This window comes from Cyphomyrmex costatus, unplaced genomic scaffold (genome assembly GCF_001594065.2).
Source record: "Cyphomyrmex costatus isolate MS0001 unplaced genomic scaffold, Ccosl1.0 scaffold36, whole genome shotgun sequence".
Classification (NCBI taxonomy): domain Eukaryota; kingdom Metazoa; phylum Arthropoda; class Insecta; order Hymenoptera; family Formicidae; genus Cyphomyrmex; species Cyphomyrmex costatus.
The window spans coordinates 1,158,078-1,182,575 of record NW_017277774.1 but is presented as its reverse complement, the minus strand read 5'-3'; the positions used below and the strand labels follow the sequence as shown (position 1 = coordinate 1,182,575).

The 24,498-nt window shown below is 39.1% G+C and overlaps 1 protein-coding gene across 1 annotated transcript in view; it reads right to left on the bottom strand.

Moving 5' to 3' along the window:
* LOC108776416 (hemicentin-1) overlaps positions 1 to 23,621 on the bottom strand; it is a 35,740-nt gene extending 12,119 nt beyond the window's left edge. Inside the window, exons 1-8 of the mRNA XM_018543022.1 lie at positions 23,528 to 23,621; positions 20,058 to 20,269; positions 19,203 to 19,520; positions 12,296 to 12,450; positions 7,972 to 8,247; positions 7,528 to 7,687; positions 4,608 to 4,933; positions 3,095 to 3,461 (exon numbers count right to left, since the gene is read on the bottom strand). Of these exons, the coding sequence (XP_018398524.1) occupies positions 3,095 to 3,461; positions 4,608 to 4,933; positions 7,528 to 7,687; positions 7,972 to 8,247; positions 12,296 to 12,450; positions 19,203 to 19,520; positions 20,058 to 20,269; positions 23,528 to 23,571 (1,858 nt within the window). The 5' untranslated portion in view covers positions 23,572 to 23,621. The remainder of the gene's footprint in view (positions 1 to 3,094; positions 3,462 to 4,607; positions 4,934 to 7,527; positions 7,688 to 7,971; positions 8,248 to 12,295; positions 12,451 to 19,202; positions 19,521 to 20,057; positions 20,270 to 23,527) is intronic.
* Positions 23,622 to 24,498: the final 877 nt, after the last annotated feature.

Genomic DNA, 24,498 nt, shown 5'->3' with positions numbered 1-24,498 from the left:
GTTCCTGGTATCACATGATTGCATTTCGAGACAGAAATAGATTTCGACGCGCAGTTTACAGAATCATCTCAGATAAGTATATAAATTCAAAAATATTTAAGCATTAAAATTTGCTTTGAACAAACATAGGAATATTCTTATTCACATAATTAGCTTTATCATCTTATATGTAAAGATAAAATATGTACGTTGTGATTTCTTCGAACAAATAATGGTGGATATTGATTTCGCGGATCAAAATAAACAGTCGCAGATGTTAAAAACGCAGTCACAAAAGCTGGCACAGTGCCTTCTGTCGCTAACAGATCCCTGCGGCTCTTTATAGGACAATACTAGAATGGGGACAATACAAAGAGCCCGCAAATTGGCTTCGATGGTTCGTAGACAGGCCGCCATTCGGGCAAATCAGCGCCGCGAGGTTACGGTCGTCAAATCAATATTTGCACCTCGCCACCCTCGCATACAGAGAACCAGAGTGCAAAGTCAGGCGTGTCGGAATTAGTGAAGAAGGAAGGAAGGAGAGAGTAAGGAGGGTTGGACCCGGCGGTGAGAAGGACGACGGCGAGGAGAGGGCGCGGAGGAAACATGAAGATGTGGAGTGGTAGGACTACGTGGTTGGTGGCGTTGGAAATCGGTGGTAAACTGAATTAACCCCGTGTTGACCCGCGACCGTATGTTACCAATGACTTTCTATTACGCTGCCGGAATCGCACGGATAGAGTCCAATATAATCGAGCATTGCTCAAGATGGAAAAGGAATGATCGAGACGCTGTCAGCCGGGATGCTTGTGCAAATGTTATACTTGCCGATCGTTCGTGCATTGGCTTCACTCGCGCGAAAGACTTGTTGGATTTGTTGGCCCTGGCTGAAAGTATTTGCCGAAACAAGAACACGCAGCAACCTTTTACTTTTGCGTATTAAAGTGGCGGAAGCTAGCTTCCGTTCGCTGCAGCTAAATTCGAGCACGCCAACCTTCCAGCAATTTTTGGTATGTAATGCAGTCTGCAGCACATCGATCAAGTCGACGATTACGTTCTCGCGTTTTGGCTTTTTCGTGTCGACGAGCGACAGCACGAATAGACGCTCGGACGATAAGTTCTTTGAGTTTGATGCCTTTCAAGTTTGCAACATGGTTTAACGCTACCAATACTACAAGAAAATGTACCGAGACGTCAAGCAACGTTTCCCCTTTGCAGTTACGTGAAAGCTGAAGGAGTTTACTGACAATGGGAATAAGTATTCTTTCTGATAAATAAATTTATCAAATTATATATATATATATATATGTATACATTCAACTTTTTGGCACACGTTTTCTAATTTCTTAATTCCCATTGATCGTAGAATCAACTCGATAGGCTTTCTCAAATCCAATTAAGCAGTATATAAAGTTACGTAAAGGACAACAGCGCTAAATAATAAATTTATTATCTATATAGTAAAAATTTAATTAAAAAAAGCGTTATTTAATATCTTTTTACAAACAAATCGCAAGATGATTTTTGTAGTTTCATAAAAATAAATATCCTGACAGTACATCATGACGGTACTCTCTGACTTAATAAATGTCTTTTCTTTTTTTGTTTGTTACATTGAGTTTCTCGATTCAGGTCAAGGGAAGAAGTTAACTGACCACAACTCAAATCAACGCAGAACGCACGCTGTTTGCTATTTCCCCATGGAATCGCATGGGGAGTCGCAGAAAGCCAGTGAAACTGTCACGTCCCGTGCACCGAAGCGGGTATAGGTGTTCGTTGATTGAGAGTAATCTGTTTTGTTAATTGCAAGGTCCGCAGAGCCCGATACCTGCGGTTGCGTTGTGCTGCGTTCAGCATTACAAACTCTCCTACTACTAGCAGTAGTCGCTACCACCTCCATTCGGGTGGGTAGACCATCCGTCCACCTCCCGTTCCTCACATCCTGGCTCACAACATCGCCGACCACAGTGTGAGCCTGTCGTGGAGAACGGCGAGGAGACTACGGGGGTCGGTTAACCGACTAATTGCAATACTGACGCGCTCGCTCGCAGTATTTGTGAAATTGCGATCATATCCGCCGTCCTTGCGACGCCTATCATCGTGTATAATAGGCGCTATCCGCACACGCCGTAACCACACTCCCGTCCGAACGTACGTTAATGGACCGTCAAAAGCGAAATTCAGCGTTTTTTCCGGGCCGGGCCGCGTCATTTTTCAGAGAGCGTGTCCGCTCCGCTCGGCTTTCAACAAGACCCGACGAGAAAAATGTAGCGCGATTGTTATTGTGCTGCAGCAACCGACGATCGACGCGTAAATGCAGGAAGTCGAAAAAGGAAACTGGTTTGGTCGCCGGCTGATGAATACAATGCAATCACTCTTTTTTATTCCCGACAGTTAGCAAAAATTCTATTTCGTATGAAAAGTGAATATTTCATTTGCAAGGATACTTCGAAGTCCTGTTCGTTCTATGTAATGTGTGGAAGAGCGAAACAATTAGCGAGCCATAAGTTCTCTCTCTCTCGAGCAAAGGATAACGCGACCATACTTTGCATAATATAAGAAATTTAAATATAATGTAGAGCGTATCATAAAGAACTTTATGTGATGCTACAACGCAAATTTACATCACTACAGGTTTCTTTATCCCGTAACTTTATAAGTCAACCAAATTGTGCTTATGATTCGTTTACGACTTTGCTCGGAGACGTTTTAGACTTAAGATCATTCTCTTTCCCTAGTTACACGTAATACGAGAATAATCATCTCTGCTAACGACGAAACTTCTCGTAGCTTCCTTTAAACTCTGAATGAGCTCAGACATTCTTAGTATAAATAGTTACATTTATACGATTATCGCAATTTTAAACAGTCGTACATTTACCTTAAGTATGGAAAATTCTGAGAAAAAGCTGGTTTTACCTCTTTAATTTCTTGTATTTTTCACTCAGTATTATTCAAAATTTAAAAATGAAATCTCTTTATTTTAAATAAAATATTTTAAGTTTCATTATACGTTTCAATGAAAAAACGAAAAGAAAATGAAAACAACACTTTACGTTTCAAGATTGTTGCCTCGTCGACTATAAAATATCTTTGAGAAGTTAAATATACTCACCAGTCGTGTACATAGCGACACCCTTCAAGGTTACCGGTTCGAGTATGGCAGGTTCGCTTCTCCCCTTTGCATTAATAGCATAGAGGAAAAGTCGATAGCTTCTTCCCGTTGTTAGTCCTGCGACTTCGAAAGTCGGTCCGTTGGATCCCGCCGGCACAGTTTTATTTAGGAGAATCGGACCTCCGTCCTCATCAGACACGACTTCCAGCTGATAACTGTGTATCGGAAGACCTCCATCGTAGCCCTCCAGACATCGGACTACCAGCCCTGTTCCCGATTTCGTACCAAGCTCCTCCATATCCAGAGGCGCTGACATTTCCGTAGCACTGCAATTGTGAAGAGCGTACGGCCGGCCCGCGGCTATAACCTGAAACAAGCAGACAGGAGATAAAGTGTATTTGCATTAGTCGACCAATACGACCTTTATTGCGTTACATATGACGCGAAATTCAATTTCTCGCGTTTCATAAGAAAAAGATTAGACCGAGTAATACGGTCTTAATACTGCAGCTACCACATAATATTATGCATACAACTGCATAGTTTAACAATACCGTTTAACGGCTATGTTTACATCGTGCATTCTTTTATATTGCAGTTTTCACAATAGAGAAGGAGCGATCGATCTTTCCAGTAGCGACTTTACACACGTTCGAAGACTCCTATGCATGTCAAATACGAGCACAGTTTGTATCGTCAAAGAAAGCAACTCCCACATTCTTTGTAGATGCCGTCGATCGATCAAAATGAAAATGTATGGAGCATAGTGATGCCGGAGTATACAATGCATGAAATTTATGAAGGAAATAGCTAGCAACATGACGCACGTCGTGTAAATACTGGAATATTTGAGACATGCAGTATATAGGGATGATTTAACCGTTTTTCAAATACATATATCGATACAACTAAGAATTATGATCAGTGTAATGATCGGGAGCGTCATATATTTCAACTCTATCAATAAAGAGAATCTTTTGATATCAGATGAACATGAGATCCTATATTACGATTGATGATAAAACACTATTTCAAGGTTTCTAACAAAATTTCTGTTTAGTGTGCGAAATATGAGCAACATAATGTAGCGTAATTAATAACTGGTAAAAAGAATATGTAAAAAATATTTATCGAAAGTGTGCCTAAAATATTTGACAAGAACTTTGATATCGGGAATAATTCATAATAGTCATTTATATATTAATAAAGAAATGAATTTGTCGTATAAAACAAAATTTAAATTTTATATTTTGTAAATCGAGGTTCTAAAAACCAGAATAAAACTTGCATAAAGTTAGGAAAAGCTTTATATATATTTATGTTCGATGGAAATATTGTATACATAATGTATAATAGTATCCACTATGACACAAATGTGATTTCCTTTTTTGATGAAAATTTAATATGCTCGCACGTTAAGCTAAAAGCTCGAAGTACTGAATCGCACGTTGAAAACCGCATAAGTCATTGGCAACGTAAAGAAGCGAAAAGGTACAGGCGGAAAAGTACTTGCCTGAAAAAGGCAAGGTGTTCGTTGCTTGCCAACCTGGTTGCTCGCCCAGCATGCCACCGTACCGTAATCCATTTCCGTAGCTGGTGTGTAGTTCAGTCTGAATCCACGAAACTGCTGGTACTCTTTCTGGCCGTCTGGTGTGCCGGGCGCTGATACGTGGGAGTAACGTGAATGCGGAACCTCGACAAGCTCGCCAGAATTATTGAATGTCCAATGGAAAGTCAATGGCGCCGGATGGCTCTCCACGGAACACACTAACGACACCGTCTCCTGTTTCAAAGCACCAACCACCACCTCGCTTTTGCCCTCCTTGCACACCGGCGCATCTGCAAACAAAGTCGTCGCACTTTGCCAACGGTGGCCTTTCTATACGAACAACGATGGAGTAGCGTAAAGTTTGAAGTACAGGGTGATTTATGACTCGCTTGTCAAGATTAATGTATAACAAAGTGTATGCAAGTCGGCGTTCTTCTGCCTCGAGAAATTTCATTGTCCGATGATAAGCATAAAAAGCTATTCTGATTAATTTATGTTTTCCTGGGTCGTGCCATATAATCGTAAATCAATCAGCATTCCATTCTTGTTCATAGAATAATACTAACGACGATTTAAATGGATATTATGTTTCGTTGCACGATTGTATTGAGGCTCGCGGCGCGGCGCGTTCAATAACTCGGCGAGATCCGCGAGTGTCAAACGGAAGAAGAAGCAGCTCGGCACCGTTCAGCCGGTTGCACGGTCGATCGATAGTCTAATAGGAAATTCCCTTGACACCGGTATTTGCGATAGGCCATGACATGCGGAAGTCCCACACGGCGGGAGTGATGATTTACGAGCGAAGGCTAGGAATCACGGATAGAGAGAGACTGTCTGCTTGTAATTTGATACAGTCTATGCGATACTAAATTAATTGCCAAGATGAGAAGTTGGAGAGATGCGGCATTACGGTATGTACATATCGACATATCACCGGAGTGGTATGTCTGTTTACTAAAGGATGATATCTTACGTAGACGCCTTGGAATAACGTCCGCTCTCGAAGTTTGCGGATAAGAGATAGTAATAGAGAAATCAGGTCGATCTCTTCGTTTAATGCGATGTATTCCATCAAATAAAAATCACTTTATAAAATGCTACAATATACACGTTTCTCTCATTGTCAGTAGGTATATCTTATGACTTTTATAAACCAAGAATATGATCGAATCGTTAATTTTTTTAAAACATCTTTTAACATTGCCATCTTTAATTCATTTTTCATTCATCAAAATAAAATTTTTGTAAAAATTTGTTATTTCATTGTTTTATAATTCGAACGATTTGGAGAGAGAGAGATGTGACAATTTTATATTTATCGCAGATGTATGTTTAAGGAAGATACAGTCTCAATAACTTTACAATTTCTCTAGAATAACCGGCAAGTCGTTAGATCAATGTTGTCTCGCTTGTAAAACATTCATGTCTTTCTCTCTTTTCTCTATTTCAGGGAAAACGGATTAAGTGTTACATAATAAATGTTTAAGAAACCGTATAGAAGTCGAAGTACGTGTATTTATTAATTATTCAGTTAACAATCAATTCTTCTTTATTTATTAATCCTATCAAGATAAGAATCCAGATCACACGGAAATTATACCGCCGAAAATTGTATTAATGCAAATGAAATCTATTCAATTTTAAAAATAAAGGAATTTTACAATTATAGAAATTTACATGTCTCCAACAGAATTACTGCTTTTATAGAGAACACGTAAATTTTAACTTTTAATTCTTATTAGATTTAGAGTTATCAAGATTAAATATACATTCAACACATATGTATAATAATAGACGTGTTAACAAACTTCTAAATTTGTGAATCAAATGTATGTTGACCGAGAAGCTTTCCGTACTTATACGATTTGCATTGCAAACACTTGAAGTTGTTTAGACGGGAATCTATAGATCTTATTACGTTATACACTCCTACAGAATATGTATTGCACAAGAACAGTCTTATTTTTTTTCTTAAAAACTTCGTCGTTTAAATTAGATGCCATTTTAAGATATATTTTTTAAAATATATCAGAATACAAAGCCAGCAATGAATTTTTGTATCTTATTGCATTAATAAAAAATCATTTATATAAATATGTACTATGTTATTAGAATTTACATAATGTGATTGGAAGGTATATCCAAAGAACGATCATTCGAATAAAATGAAAGCAAGGGGAAAGTCTTTTGCGCGACATGTATGCGACTCGTATGTACATAATATTATATTGTGATATGTGATCACGGATTGTTCCAAGTCCCATGTGAATGCAAAAGATCGACATCGTCGGCTTCGTCGAGGGGGTTTGGAACATCAGGACGAATCCTTCAGTTACGTACGCCCCGCCGTATACGTCTGCTCCGGCCTAGCTTAGCACATTGCCAGCCTGCGTTCACCCACACATGAATATTCAGCTGCGCTTTACATACACTGAATATGCATCGCAGTCCTTCCTTCCCTCTTAGGTCATTTACAAGATGCAGATACGCCAGGCTGGCACCAGGGGCACCGACCATTCTAATAGAATAACCCGCGTTCCGTGTTTCACAGAAAACTATACACCCTATCTCCCCCCCCCCCTTTATCCTCCACCCTTTCGTCTCATCCCCGACTTAACAGTCGGGTTCGTTTCTCATGCGTTCGACAAACACTTTGCTGTACTTGCCCCTGTTCACACCGCGGAGTTGCTTACCATCGATTAAGTAATTATCGAGGGATTGTAGTTGTGCGAGCGGGAAATTAGGGAACCGACGTCGCGCGTTATGAAGGACGTACGCTCCAATCCAATACTATTACGGCATTGTTTACCCGAGTGAACTTTCGATCGAGATAATTTCGCTATTAATTCATACGAAAACATGTTAATTGGTATCTTCCACTTACACATTATCTGTAGAGACACTGGATTACTGGCCGTTTTCCCCTCGCTGTTTGCGGCAAGGCAAGTGTAAGCGCCGGCGGAGTAACGAGTCAATCCTTGGAGTACCAAAGAGTGGTCGCTAAGAACTACACCTGCTGTAGAATTATTCTTCAATTCTTTGCCCTGAAACCACATACAAATTGCTATAGAATTTGAATTTAATAGGAGTCCGTGTTCCTTAATTACAATTATAATGTAATTTGAATGCTCGCACACTAGCAGATAGAAACTGTATTGTAATAAAGAACGCATGAAATAGTACACACGCAAGTTATCTAATGGAGAACGAATTACATTTGCATAAAGCAGCGGGAGAACAGCGCGGGCGCAGCTGTACAACAAAACGCAAATACACCGTGAAATGTTTTCTCGCGGATATCGTGATAGACACGCGAGTCTTCACTTACATCTTTGAACCAGGCGAGCTTGTACACCTTCGGGTTTGCCCGCACTATACACTCGAAGTACACGTCGTCGCCCTCTTTGATGTCATCCGGATTCAGCGTTTCTCCCATTCTTAAGTTAACCACCGGTTGGTATTGTACGTCAAGCCGCCACTTGTCCTCCAACGCGCTGTCTGGTATAGCAGGATTTTCCGCGCGGCATGTCAAATATTTACCATCGTCCTCTATAGTTGGTATGAAACTGAGGATGCTCAAACTCTGATTGTTCTGAATCGGATACTGTAATTAAATATGCACATTGATTTTGAAATTGGATGCTCCAACATAGCTGTGTCACGCGAAACCGAAAAACGAATTTGATTTTGGTATCGATCTTTTCAATATTGCACACCGAATAACGCAGTTGATTTAGGAATCAAATATTTCGAAATTGATTGCTTGAAATAGTTCAATATATCGATCTAGAAAAAAAGCACAGTTCACGCAGGATTTTTTTTCCAAAAAATAGTAGATTTTGAAAAAAAAAAAAAATGTTAAATCATGTGTGAATTCGGAAAATTTGTGCTTCGTGTTCGTATCATATTCATAACGTTAGCATTTTGCCAAATTAAATGAGATATATAACTTAATATTCAAATTAAAATGAGGATCCGACCTATTAATCGGATCAACTAATCAGTCCATTAACGAACTCTGCTATCTTAACACGATTCGCACATTTCTCATTTCCCGCGTCGAAAGCGCAATTCATTTTTCATGCGGCGTCACGCGTTTGCTGCTAATATTAATTTAACATCGTTGGAAGCTGTTAGGCCAAAGTGATGCCGAAATAAAAGAGCGCCGGGAATTAACGGTTTTTCAAGATTTATGATGCTTAGAGCAACGACGGGAAATGGAGGTCGAAGCGGGTACGGGTCACATCGCTGACGCTTCCTCTCTCCATCACGGCCCCTGTCCCTCCCGCTTTCACGATGTCATTTTAATGATAGCGCCATCGGGCATATATATCGGAAAAGCCACGTATCCGCATCAGTATCGCGAATACGATGAATGGAAGTAATGGTTCGTCAGGATGAATGTGGTACGTTGCTGTCTCTCACTCTCTTATACACTTCTACCGATCGTGATAACTCGTCCCTTTCCCTCCCTCGTTTGCTCTCCGTCTCGCTTTCCCTATCTCCTATACACTTTTTTTTTTTATAAGCTTCGCTGCGTTGTACTTTCAGTGCGCCTCAGTGCGACGCGATCGAATTTTCCGATAAAACCCTCTGGACAGTCCAACACACGGGCGTCGATATATTGCGCAGGTAGATCGTACGCGAACTGACGTTACGGTCACAACGTTTCGCATACCGAATGTTACCAGCATAGCTTTTTCAAGCCATGATTTCTAAGAGGATGTGAAACTTCATGGAAAAACGCTTAAATGAAGCCATCATTGAGAGAAGGGATTTTGTTAATTTAACAAGCTACTTTTATCAAATGATTTGTAAATATATGACAACAAATTGATTTGTTATGAGTATTGCTAGTCTGCTATACCAACTAATTATTAGTAACAGAATCAAACTAATAGAACCTAATCTATCTTCTGGATATCGATTTGATTTGCTATCGATACTGATTATTATTATTTGTTACATTGACGAATAATGATTTACAATAGTAACTGATTGATCGTTTTCTTATCAAATCATTACATTTATTGTGTCCTTTCATTTGTTCATATAACAAAGTTATTTCTCTCAGTGATCTTATTAACTTGGAAGTAACCATTTGAATTTTTTTTACATAAACAATCACCTAAAATGTTTTTCAACTCCAATAATTTTTTAATTAATTGAAAATATTATGAATATGAAATATCACAATTTTCTGAAAAACGTAAGTAGAAATCAAACAAATATTAAGTGGAATAAATATGTCAAGTAGCTTATGACGGTATTTCTAAAAAAAATATTGTAATACAATTTTAATTAATATATCGCTTTTTATTGGACTTTTTAATTGGAATTGCAGATTTAAAGGTTTGTAAAGAATAGCTATTAAAAAAGAAAAATACATGTAGTTGTCTATACAAAACAATATTTTATAACAATTCATATTTTTTTGCCGCTGGGCCGAATTGTGCTATAAAAATACTCGAGGTGATTATTTCCGAGTTAAATCTCAATATCTTTTGATCTTTTTCATGTTTTCATAAAAAAATATTGAATTTAATATTCTAAGATGAAAAAAAAACAACCAAAAAAATCAAGAATTTGTAAAAAATACGATCAATTTTTCTGCAGATAACTAGTCCAAAAAATGCATTTTTCTGTTACCTTCTGTTGCATCACGCATGCAGAAATGAGAGATATTCTCTCGTAAAAACTTGTTCAGTATTTTTAATTTATAATGTAATAAACAAACGTATTTCCCTATGTAATAGTATGAAAAAATTCGTAACAATTTTTTTGAAATATCTCGATGTATTATATATATGCAGTAATGGCCGTCACAAGAGCTTCAAACATTTTCGCTCGTAAATGATCATAAAATAATAGCGCAGTAAAAATATATGATACAAGCATAAAATGCCGCTCTGTTATCATAGTCACCATAAAATTCTGATACATGAAAATGCTGAATACATTTCATTAGCGAAGCTTAATATACTTTTACGTATTTCTGTGATCTATGTATATAATATAATAAAAATAATATATTTACACTTTCAAATTATTTTAATCCATATTCTGTAAACTACGTAGGTATAAAATAAAATAAAACACTTTTTTTCATAAAATTATTAAAAATCCTAATGGAAAATATTAGTTATACTTTACTACGAAAACTCATATTATTAGGATCAATTATGTTATATGTTGTTTTATTTATAACAATATAGGTGAATGGTGAAATTATCATTTATTGCTTCATTACTGTTAACCAACCACAGTTATAATATCGATCGGTTTGCATGTCACTTTAATATATATGCATAATTATCTTGAATATTTAACATCATGAATATGCTATAGATACATATCATTCAATGATTACAAAGACATCGATGAATGTTTCATATTTGCCATTTCAATTGTTAAACTTCAATAACTAATCTACGATGTTACATTAATTAAGAACAGATGACAAAAACGATACGATTGTTATTTATTTTATTAATTATAATATCGAATTGACGTAGTCAATTATAGTTTTATGTGAAAAAAAACAAGCTTGTGAAACACATGACATGAATTTGCAGAACAGTTTCCTGAAGTAAGGCGAACAGTTATATTTGGGAAAACGTTTTAAAAATTTAGCGTTCTCAGGTATTACTGAAACATTTCGTGCCACAGGCGGTGAACGGAGCATCTACGTCGAAAATAGAAAAAGAAAGTTAAGTCTCGAAAGTTTATGAAGCGAAGATCCACTGGATCGTTCGTGAACTTCTGTACACTCTCTGTCACTACAGAAAGAGTGCCGGGGTACGTCGGGGATCGAGGCGACAGGATGAACGGACGAATAAGGGGGAGGAAAGGGGCCGAGAAGTCGCCCTCAAGAAAAACGAAATAACTGCATCGTCCTAACTTCTAGACGAATCGTCGTAAACTGCGGCAAGTTACGGGACGTCGATTTCAAGAATTTTTCCCCGAATTGTGCGGCGCACTTCAGCAATGCTTTCCGTTAACCGTTTTCAAGATTCGCCGACACGAATGTTCACATCCGGCAGACGCAACGGGGAGAGGTAACATAAAAACACTCGGGAAACAAGTCGATTACTTGCACTTTTTCGCAAAACGCGTGAACTATTTTGTCAGCTTCCCCTAAGATCAAACTTTGATTCCAAAAATTGCTTATAAAATTATATAGATGTGATATAATTGAATACTTTATCACAATGTTAATTCAATTAAAATATTATTTAGAAAATTTAGAATGTGTAATGAAAAAGATAATTTTATCTGTAATAAAGTAGACTTATTGAAATGAAAAAAAATTGTTTCACATATTATTAAATAAACGTACAAAATAACCTATAAAGTATAAAAGAAATTTGTATCGTATGTACTTAAATCTAGTCGCTCTCAATTTTACTCACATCATTTTATAACAAAAATATAATAAATTTGCTTTCGTCAAAGAATTGCAGACTGAGTATCACCATTTAACACTTTCAAATAAAGAGTCCAAGAGAGGAATTTTTTATTAAGTAGTAGCTAAGAATGTTTTTGCTCTCTTTTTCGTATTTAAATGACATAACCTCCTTTAGATTGATGTCGTTTCGCTGTATAGCATTTTTTTCATCACTACAATTACATACTATATATAGTAAACTTACGTTGTTAATCTCCTTATTAATGATTGGTTTGTTTGCTTTCCACCAAGTAATCACCGCATTTGGTCGTGAACCACTCGATCGACATTCCACATCGTAATTTTTGTCGGCTGAAACTCTCGTTTCCTTCGTCAGGATTTGAACTATCAATGGTTTTACTGCAACAATGAAAAACGTGTTTTGTTGTCGTGTAAGTAAACTATAAAACGCTTTATTTTTCAGGCTTTATTTTGATTTATGAAAAAGGAGTTATTCTAATTTGATAAGTGGAACAACCAATTTTTCGACAAACAACAAATGCAATTTGTATGCAACATAGAGTTGTGTATATTTACTATTTATATAGGTATTCTGTCATTTAGAAAGGCAGATAATGCTTATATAATGTAAGTATAGTTTATAATATGAGAACGTGTGTATTTTTATTGTATTGATTATTTTTATTTTTTTATTTTTGTTGTATTATTTAAAAAAAATACATGTTGTACAGATAAAGTTATATTTTGTTAAGCATTTTCTGTATGTGCAAAGCCAAGTTTCTGTTATGGCGAATCTTAATTTAATCAACTTTATTCGGATTGCTACCGTTTCGAAGTTGCCCACCAACTCTATCGAGTGAAATCGTGAAAACGACTCTCCGTTACTACAAAAGAGATGGTTCGCTCAGTTTTGTACCAGGAAAAATCCGAGATTAAACGGTCGGAATAACGACAGAATCGGCTATCTAATTTCTGAGAACGTATTCGTAAAATCATTTTGAAGTTTCGTCACTGAACTGCAAACTGAACGAGTACACTTCACGAAAGACAAAAGAAATTAAAGAACTGTGTAGATCGCTCAAAAATTGCAATTAAAATCTTGTTCTTCGTACGGCACATAGAGATAAATTTAAATTATTTAATTCTGAAATTTACGAGAATCGTGTATTGATTTTCAAAAAGTCTGCAATCGTCGTACTTATAACGTCTAAAAAATAAGTGTATTATAGTTATTTAAAACAGTAGTATTATTTTTGTCGCTTATCTCTATCCTTTCTGTTATTGAATTATGTATAAAAAACACTTTCTTTACTTCTACTACAAAAAATTCTATAATTCGTTTGTAACTGCAGTTTTTTTCAGCAATTATTAATTTTATGATCCACTTTTGGAAACGTGTTGCTATATCTAGAATAACATGTAGCTCTGATATAATTATTAAAACAGTAATTATTTAGCTCTATTAAATTATCGATGTAAAATTATTATATAATCTTGTTTCGTATATATGTGACCAATATTAGCCTTAGCGACATTAGTATCAATTTTAATTTCAACATTACAGAAATTCTAGTAGATCTAAATATATGAAATTTGAATATCTCTCTATATTTGAATGCATGATATGCAGACATAAAAAATACGAGATAAAAATATTACCTAAAAAAATAAGTTAAGAAATTTTAAAGAGATTACTCTGACTAATTTCGGTTATTGTTGCTAAACCTGAAGCTTTGCTTTCTAAATAAAAATTTATTTTTGATCCTAATGTTACAAGTGTAACAAATAATTATTTCATATTTATTAGTCTGACTTATTGCTAGTTTTACAATTACAAAATTACTTAATTTCTACGAAGTTACGAATTGATATACGTAGCTTAATATATTCTTACCATTTCCGGGTATATAATGAATATTTAATATTTATATCGATCGAAAGCAATCGAATTAGCTAATTCGTAATATATAACGTTGGTGTCACATGGTAGTCCCCGTAAATTCCAACACAAGCTCGCCACGGCTAACCACTCATACAACCCCTAATTGCCATTAGCCACTTCTCTGAAATTGGTTCCTCCGTGCCCTCGTCCTGACGCACACACGCACTTATATCCCTGTCTACGAATAGATATGATGACCCTCAGAGTCCGGTAATACATTTGCACTTATAGAAACTTTCGTTCATTCATATAATCAACTTCAGCGTCCACTCATCCGATGATCAAGAGTCCAATTGATCAGCTTAATTCTGCGAGCAATAATACACAGCTAGTGGAGAAATCGTTTCGTTGCGCGCACAATGAAGAATCGGTACAATCTGTTTCGAGTAGACGTTTCGCGAGAGATTAGGTTTTAATTAAAACATGTCGACAGCGCGATTACGTTCGAGAATAGCTTAGTTTTGCGCAAGGTGGATTTGAAATACGTATGAGGGTCCGATAGCAGTAGCACAGATTGTATTGACGGGAGCATCACTCGATACGCCGGGCATCGCGTGTACGTCGATCGTGATCGCGCCTCACGGTGCCCGAGGAACGAGGAGAAAGGACTGTATCTATTTTCGACGTTCAATTAGAACAAAAGCACGCAAAGCTGGTGGTGCAATTGCTTGGACGAGCAGCAATGGTTGATTCCTGGCTACGATATCCGTGGAATCAACCCTTCGACATTGTGGCTCTATTGTCATTTGTAATTTAGCGATCGCCGACAGCTTTGACAAATTGCTCCACTCTATCAGTCGTGTTAGATATCGTGTTCGCACGCTTGGCTTCAGTGTTTTCCTGAAGCGGCTTGTTAACTTAGCTCAGGACTGTCCATTACGATCAAGACTCAGCTTGAAAATTCAAGACGAAAGGGATACGTTCTTCGATAAAAGCTAATTCTGAAGCCGTAAAAGAAATCTTCAAGATCGTATATATTCTTACGTCTAATAAAATGCCGCATTCGATTCAGAGCAGATCAATTAACCTCACGACGTCAATATATACGACAAAGTGCACGCGTCGTCTTTTCTTTAAGTCCTCGGTTTTATTATTAACTGTAATGAGCATTCATCAAGTTTTACGCGCGTATTATCAAGATTCCGCGGCGGCGCGATGCCATTTACGAATACCGACGAACAAACGTTCGTGAATTAACGTTCGCTGCGGGCTGCGCCTTAATGGTTTCACGCGTGTTTACCGTGGCGTTATCGTTTGTTCGAATAATTCTCTACGAGTCGACGCCCCCGGCCAGCGCACTTATCAAACCCGGCGCTCTTCGCACCTTCCCATTTATTTCCAAACGGTTGAACGGCCACCTGCTCCATCGCGGCGCGACTCTCGACGCCGACCGAAATCAATGCCCTCGAGAAACCGTTGACGATGAAAAGCGCATGGCCCACGTCGAATAGAAATCTTTCGGTCTTATCGGAGACCGAGGTCGAGATAGCTCCCTGATGAATGACGCGGCCGTGATGTCCCGCGCGTCATGGAAACGCGACGGGATTATTAATTATTATCAAGCGAACAGTTTTCGACGCGCATAACCGCGTACGAATGAATGTTGTGCGTATCAGCGTTTCTGTGCGTGCGCCGATGCACGCACGACCGGATACGAATTAGTGCGATTGCAATTGGCAAGTCTACCGAGTCGTTTATCACATTGATACCGACTTTAATTCTTAACGTCGGCCAACGAATTGCCAAGCGCCGCACAGAAAACGCGCCCACTGTTTGTTTCACCGTTGCAAAAAATTTATGAACAAAGCGCATTTGCATGCCACGCCACAGACACTCCGGACCACTCGGAAAGCTTTCGTCACGCCAGCCTCGTCACGCGTTTCGTGCCCACTCACTTATTTTTCGCATTCTCGCCGATCGAATCTTGCTTTACAGCAGCACAATTATATAGCTATATTCTGATATAAGTATTTACTAAAAATCTGCATACATAACTATAGATCTTCAATATTGACAGTACATATCAGAGCACGACTCCTGCTACAAATATCACGACATTACAGAATCTTTAATCTTTCATTTATCATCTGTTATGTAATAAAATTTAAATTTTTTTTTAATCCGAAAGTTTTACTAAATCTTTATACATTTTCAGTTTTTAGAATGAGAGACGGAATCCACTCGTTCCATCAATCTCACTCAATCGAGATGCACTTCGAGAGAAGTTAAATCTTGATGAAAGGGATAATTTATTGTTCAGAGGCGTTTAATAGCTCATTAAAATTTCAAGATGATTTATGTAGCGGCAATTAAGAATGAATTGATACGCATTCGAACAGGCGGGAACGTGGACACGCATGCTTATTATTATTTGTTCTATCGAGCGGATTCGGCATGCATCGCAATGTACGAATTATTAATAGGCATCACCCGCGGGAATGTACGAAATTATTCATACAAGAGTATGCCCGCGACTAGTTACATATACTGTCTGATTATTTATGTTTGATATAGGATTAGTTGTTCGTGTGAACTATCTGCATAACTATCGCATGCAATTCTTTGAAACAAAAGCAATCGCCAACATCAGTTTGTGATTTAAAGGAGCTATAACAAATTAATTTATATTCACAAATATACAACATCCATTTTTTTATGCAAGCCGGAAATCGATGTGTTTGGGATAAAAAGAACGATGTCTTCAATAAGAAAGTATTACGTTTGTTAGAAGTAAGAAATTAGGATTATGTTAAAAGCGAACGTTTCATTTCGTGATTAATTTTTTAACATTATCTGCGCGTTCAGTGAAACGCAAAATGTAGTTTGTCACTGCAAAGATACATTGGTCAGCCAAGAATTTCTAATAAAATTAGTATACATATAGAACGAGGGAGAGCAGTGTTTTGATTTTGTACAGTTTTTCTCTGTACTATTATTAATCGTGCTATTAAATAAAAATTAACGTGCATTGCAACATGTATCGCCCGACTAATCCGCGCGTCTCCCTTAACGTATACGACGTAAGATTGCCAGAAGTGTAGGCGCATGCAACGTGCGATCGGCGAGATCAATCGGTTCACGAATTAGCGCCTCTTGCAGCTCCGTCAAGCACTAATGCTTTTACGCGTGTTTACATTAACGTTATCGCCGCCGGTTCAAATAGTTTCTTCCCACCCTTTCGCGGTCCTCCGTTCTCTCCTGTCTGGCTGACGACGTTACTAGGTCATTACAAGTCGAACCCTCTCCAGCCGCCACTTACACTGGATATCTTAGCGCACGGAGTACCTTCTTACCTTGCCGTACACACGCACCCACCCACGCGCGAGACACCCATACGGCGTAATTAACGTGGCCACAGACGTGCACGCATACATGCGTACACGGCGCCGGCGGTCGTTCTTCGTCACGTCTATCGACCGACGCCCGACATAACGTTCGCCCGAACACAGACGCGCTGTCGCACGCCAAGTGCTCACGGGGAAACACGGAATCGAAGCTGCGGACTAGGAAGCACGCGATTCACTGATCCGTCTTGCGAGAGGCGTTACCGTTATCTCCATCGGCCAATCTCGTCCGGACGACTAATAGGTTCAGCACGTGAATACCTTGGCCCGGCTATAGGACCACGTGAAAAGGCCTTCGGGTACATGTACCCTCTGTGACCGTTGAGGCAATTCGCCAACCGCGGCGCGGCGTATGGGATACGAGAGAGCTGCCTAAAATCACGTGGACGCGAAGGCGAAGGAAAACCGATTGCCGATTTGCATTGATCTCCACTGACGACGAATTTATTCTCATTCGTTTCCTTAGGTTCTGTCGATTGATACGTCGTTTGATATGCTACTCACTACTGTATGATCTTTCAAGTCGTAAGCAAGCTGGCGGAGAAGAGATTTCGTACGCGACAAACGAGAGTTGTCAGAATGAATTATTATACAATAATCCACACGCTTGCACAGTGCAGCTAGCATTGTATAGTACATTAAGGAACAGCGACTTCGTTACAAAGGTAGACACTCGTCGCTTCGTGAAGAGAAACGAACGACATATTATAAGGAAGATATCCCTAGATAGGAAAATATATGAAACGTGATCAAATGTTTTTCTTCCGCGAAATACGCGCGTCAACTTGTCGGTAATTTCATGTCTACCTCCTCAACGCGCAAATGGAGAACTCTCGTAGCTCGTTATGCACGCGATAATTGCGTACTTACATTAATGATTACATGGAACTACGTATGTGCAGCACTTTACGTCCACTGGGCACGTTTACGTTTAACGGCTGCGCTATACGTACGCTGTATAGGTGCGGTAAAATATTAGAAAATGTAAACAATAATTTGTTATATTCCGCTGCGAAGTTATTATAAAAAATAAAAATAAGTAACGCGCGCGTGCGAAAAGGAGCTTTATAATGATACAAACGCGGGTTCTTACTTTGACGACATACGTCATTCCAAGATATCAGCCACATCGTATTAGTCTGTAAAGTGCTTAGTAATAATGCTAACAAGTTTTACGTATGATTTTTTTACTTTGAGATAATTTTTCTTCTCTTAGGTCAAATTGGATTGGCTTATGGCGTCCCTTTGATAGATTGCGATTCCCATAAAAACATGTTTAAGAAACCACATTGCATGCAACATTATAGAGATTGACAAAGTAGGTCGCGTAAGTAGAACATTTCTTAAACGTCATTCACAGTATGGACGTACATTAAAGTATGGACGTACATTAAGGTAATCGGAGTTTCGTTTTAAACATCACACCAGGAGGGGGAACCTTCGTTTTTTTTTCGCACGAAACAATCGACATGCTGACTCAGCACTAATCTCCGCTTATGGTCTATTACTCGATGGAAAGCATTCGACACTCTTCTATTAATGTAAGACACTATATTTACGCTAACGTAATCACCGACTTTGTAATGCCGGATCTAAATTAAGCTGAATGGATATTTTTGTGCGGCGCATCTATTAAATCATTAAATGAATGTCGCTATGAAAAGCAAATGTCGCACGTTGTCATAACATTACAAATGAAAATTACACTGTTACGACACACGCGCAAATTTAATGTCATGCACAATTGGCTCACGGATTCGAGAAAATGGAAGATATAAAATAAATAAACAACACACAGTCACAATAGAATTTCGCCAGATAGCACAAATAATTATAGGATAGAACAGAATAGTCAAATGACTTACGATTCATTTCGAGGACGAGTAATCTGGTTTGTGGTGGCACCAAGTTCGTATTGCTGGCTTGACATATCAGCCTCGCCTGGAGGTGTTGTCGCCCAATTTTCGGATACGCCAAGTGGTTAACCGTTAACCCGCCCTGGGTATCGTAGTGATAGGACTCGTCTATCACGGTATTGTCGAGATACCACGTCAGCTTTGGGGGCGGCTTGCCACCACGAACCTCGCAAATCAAGTTCACGTCGCTCCCCTCGTTGTACCGTTCCTCGAGGCCCCAAATAGCCTTCGTCGCCCCATCCAATATTACCGGCTTCGATGGAGGCACTGTGCGAACAGTATGCGTCGTTAAAATTCAACGTGAATCTAATCGATCGTTCGTCTAGCACAAAATGACAGTCAACGCGAGAGATGCGTATGCGGTCGAATGCGATAGAATCCGGCAGAACTTTGGCATTGTAGCAGAATTAACTGTTATAATGGTCGCAAAACAGGTCGTAGTTACGAAGTGTATTACCCCGGCAGTTCCTAGTTTGCGAGGCAAACCGCGGCTTACGCTGAGATTAATTTATGCGCCGGGAAACGCTGAGTTCGTAAGTCAACACTTACGATGAAATGTATCGAGCATAAATGTATATCTAAATCAAACGCGCGCAAACTTTACATATCGCATGATGAATTTTGAATTGGTTATATTCAACGTTATTATTATACACATCGTAAAAGCGGTCTCGAGATCGAAGATGCTTCTTGCTTCGATACTTGACGCGACCTCCGTTACACCACGCCCTGATCAAAAGGACTGACTTTAATTGTTGCGTGATCACTGGTTGATTGAGTTTCACCGGGATACAATGCTCTCACCTATAACGGTTAAGTTCATCCTTTGTTTCCGTGTCGGCGAGTTTCTGAAGTCCACCCGGCACCGGTAGATCCCCTCATCGGTGCTCTCCAGCCGATCAATGCTGAGGTGAGCTGGATTCGTCGCCGTGACAAAAAAAGCTCTTGGTCCCAATGCCGAGGGCGACGACCAAAGACGGGCGTTGCTGTACTGCCGGCGGCCGCGAACGTCGAAGCTAAAATAATCGATTAGCTTTTGTAGTCACTCAACCATAATAATTCTATCATTTTGCAACTGTTATGAGATACAAGCGCATTATGAGTGTATTACCGATCCACGCTGTATTAATTATTGATGCTTCATATTATATGAAGTTTCAGCGTTTTTCACTAATAGGCACAGAATACTAGAACGATGGAATACGCTTCGTAATAAGAGTCAGTTTATCGCTGGTAATTACCGTTTTGCTTGTTATTCATGTATCAAAAACTGTACCAATTTAATTATATAATTTGCGATGTAATTGCAGCATATCAATTGAGATAGCATACTGGCGTCGTTTATTAAAAGCTTGTCGTGATTGAATCAATTACATGGTAAATAATGAACGTGTATTCCTGGATACTTGTGATCAAATATGCAATATTCGCTTCAAGATTTCTCGCGTCAGTTACAAAATTTGATACCTTTGATTCTATTAAATGTCTCGAATTATCTCTAAATGATATATTTTTAATCGATAAAATTATAATTATAGTATCTATAATTTGCACTTTTGTAATTTTACAACACTTCATATTAAACACTTGGAATAATCATATAAAATTACTACGTCACTTTCTCGTCTTACTACGTACACGAACAAAAGCTTTAGAAACAGACAGAAGAATTAATGGACCTGGCTAGTAGACTAAAAGATTAAATTCGAAACATTATTCTCGTCTTTCGTGTTCCATGTCGAGGCTCACGCCTGCACATGGCCTTTCCAACGCACGGCAGCTTCGCTGAAGAATCGTTCGCAGAATTACGATCTGAGACTGGTGATTGGACAGAGGCACGTCTATATACAGAGTCGCATGGGAGTCGTTCTCAGTGCGTGATTGCATATTAAGCATCCGCGGCGAGCCAGAGCAGAGGAGCAAAAAGAGACAGATTAGAGGAACACAGTCCGGAGATATATATAAGAGAGTTAGCACGAGAGACAGAAAGAAGAGAGTAACTCACGGGGAGGGGAGGGAGAATGCCAGGCATGGAGCCCTTCACGGCTCCTCGCGAGCGACTAAAAGTTAAATTGCGTTCCGCGACTGCATGGGAGTTCGGATTTTCGCTCGTGACTGAGTAGTCCCAAAGCTATCCCACCCTCACGCTTGCTTCCACGGCATTGACGTTGAAATACGATTTAATTCTTCCACTTCGCACTTCCAGTGGACGAGGAGGGCGCTTCCGTGACGCGCCACCAATGTTACCCACCCGCCTCGTTGTCGTAGGCAGGGTGATGGGAGGCGAGCAGACCTCGAAGAGAGAGGTCGAGCACACGTTCCACGTCGCCCAGCACGTGAACGACTTCGCGGATGTAACACGTCCGACCGACTTTTCTCGCGCGCGATAACCCTGAAAAGCGATTTTCCCATATCGGTCCTCTGACTTCAACCTTACGTTCATCGACAGCGAAACGACTCTCAAGATCGATCGATCGCCTGTCTACTCACTCGATTCGTCGATCACGACCTGAAAGGCTGATTCGTCGACACTTCCCGGAACGGCATCGCCTACAGCCGTTTCTTCGTTATCTCAGGAGGTTACAGAACGTACATAGACGAACTTGTGTTGCTCTTTTTATAGTTCGCGAAATCTATTTGTGAGCGAAGTAGAGCACGTCATACTGAAATATTGAGTTAAATAGACGAATATGATTAGACGAGATGATAAAGACACATTTGTTGATTTCGTGTAGAAATTTAATTTTGTTTACTTTTATTCTCGTCTTATATCTCTTTTTATATCGTCATTTAATTTTGATAAAAATGGCATAAATTTCCATGGCTTATTGCGATAATATCTTAAATAATCGTTAAGAAATCGATCACTTTCAAGTCTCACGCGAGGAAAGGAATTCACCAGGTCTCTTCGGTGGGTCTAAGTGCCTTGAAACTTTCCTAAGAGAAAATGTGGAATGGAATTGAGTGGATTCGATTTTGCCAAGTGTTATCTATTAAGGTAAAATACGAAGACTGCTCGAGAGATTGTAAATATTACCGAGCGTTTTGTTCGATCAAGACGCAGGCTGTTCAATATTACAGTGTAATATTGAAACTCAAAGATCTAGATCTACGATCATGAACAAATATTCATATCATGAAGAATGCAGTCAATCGTTTAAGCTATCTCTCTCTCTCTCTCTCTGCTCTTCCATTTTCTAAGTAAATGAAAAACTAGATGAACTCTCTCCCTCCGTATCGATGTAGATAAGCGAAGAAAGATTCAATCATCTTTAAGAATTATGAAAGTTTTGTTAAATCAATAAAATTAACTGAAGAGAGAGAAAGGAAAGAATTGCTTCTTTTGCTCGAACAAGTTATAATGCGGGAAAATCTTGATAAGATGATATGTACATCACACGAGTTATTCCTATCACGCACAAAACATTGAATACATGTGTAGGAGGAATACTTAGAAGGAGCTATGCGCGATCATGCCCACGTAACCTCGCAGTTTCCTTTCCTTAACTGTCTAGCGTACATACGATAAGAGGGCACGATGTCACGCAATAAATATTTTACTGCGAGAGGTCCCATGAAGAAGAGCACGTTGGCGAGGCCAAGGGGGAGTACGGTTTTAGTACGGCGGCCGCCTTTAAATTTAAAGTTCTTCGTCGTGGCGAGGATTAAACTGACTTTACAACAAGCGACGACCTGCACTCCCCTCCGTACTAAACGCCAGCGTCGGCATCCCTGGCGTCGCTTCGCGTACACTTCCCCGCCGCCCTTCTACCCCAAGACGATGCATCGCCATCTTCCACGCACATATCTTACACCTTATTACATTTCTTAGATATGACCCACCGGATACTATAACGTCGGCCCCCCTTTCAGCCACGGCACTCCTATCCTATACGACTGCGCGGCGGTGCGCCGCCGACCGCCATTCTATATGCAAAATTTCATGGGCCGTGGAAGCGAAACGGCGACCCGAGTACCGAATGAACTTCGCTGTGGAAAATAACGCGAGGAATTTTCAAACTTGAACATTTGAACTCATTTCTTTTTGATTTCTACGAGAAGGTGCGCTTTATAGACGATATGAATGACTCCCACATTCGAAAAGTTTTTCTCAGAGCATTCCGCTCCATCACATTGAGATCTTACAGTGAAGATTGAAAAACTCTTTGTACGAAAACAATCTTTTTGCAATATATACATAATGTAATAATTTTGGGACTATGAAAATTTTAAGCAATAAGTTTTTAATTTATGATAGATGTCCGAAATCTTACCTGTAAATCGGTTCGTCTCTGCCTTCTTTGTACCAAAGCACCATGCTGATTTCGTCGTTATTGTTTGAACGAATGTCGCAAGGGAGCTGCACCTTGTTTTCGATTACACCGTCAATGGCAATAATCGGGACTGCAACAAGAGAAAGATTAATTTGAAATAAATGTAATTTTTTTTTAATTGCTTCGAATATATACATTTGTCGTTCTAATTTGATTGATATAAATTACTTATCATCGTAATTAAAAGAGTATCACTAAACCTACGCAATTCAGCCAGAAATTATATATTCGAAATATCAACAAAAATGTCATAAATTTTACAACTATTTGTTTTTTTTTTAATTAAAGAATAATGAGGTTAGTTCGCAAGAACGCGAAAGCTAACTGTAATTAGTCTTTAAGCTTTTAACAAGATATCAACGTGTGTAACACGAAATATTTCTGCGGTAAGTAAACGCTGGTATAATGCGGTTTTCATAGACAAGAAAACACCAGGATTAGGTCTCATTACACGAGAATTTAGTGGTGATGTACACCCTGACGTTTAAAGGGGAGCTCGTATCCAAGCTTAAGTCTCGCCATTCTCGTCTATGATAGGACAGACAGTAGTTAACGGTGGTTTGATATCGCTGTGGTTTTGTCTGCTCGATTAGATTTACATGTAGATGGAGATATCGCGTTTTAATGAGCTGGCTCCCTCCCTATTTCCCCTTCCCTCTCATTCTTTCTCTCTCTCTCTCTCTCTTTCCAATGACGCTGAAGCTATCTTTTCGCGAGTTCCTTGACGTTCTCATCGGACTTTTCGATCGCTTCTTGAGAAGAAGCATCGTGCCTCAGGAGCGATCGCTCCCAGGGATCCCATCGATCACCACACTAGTATTTCGTCGCTCGACGTCTGATCGCAACAGGGTCGGCCAATCTCCAAGTTTGCGGATTTCCGTCATGGACTATAAAACGCCGACACTTCTACG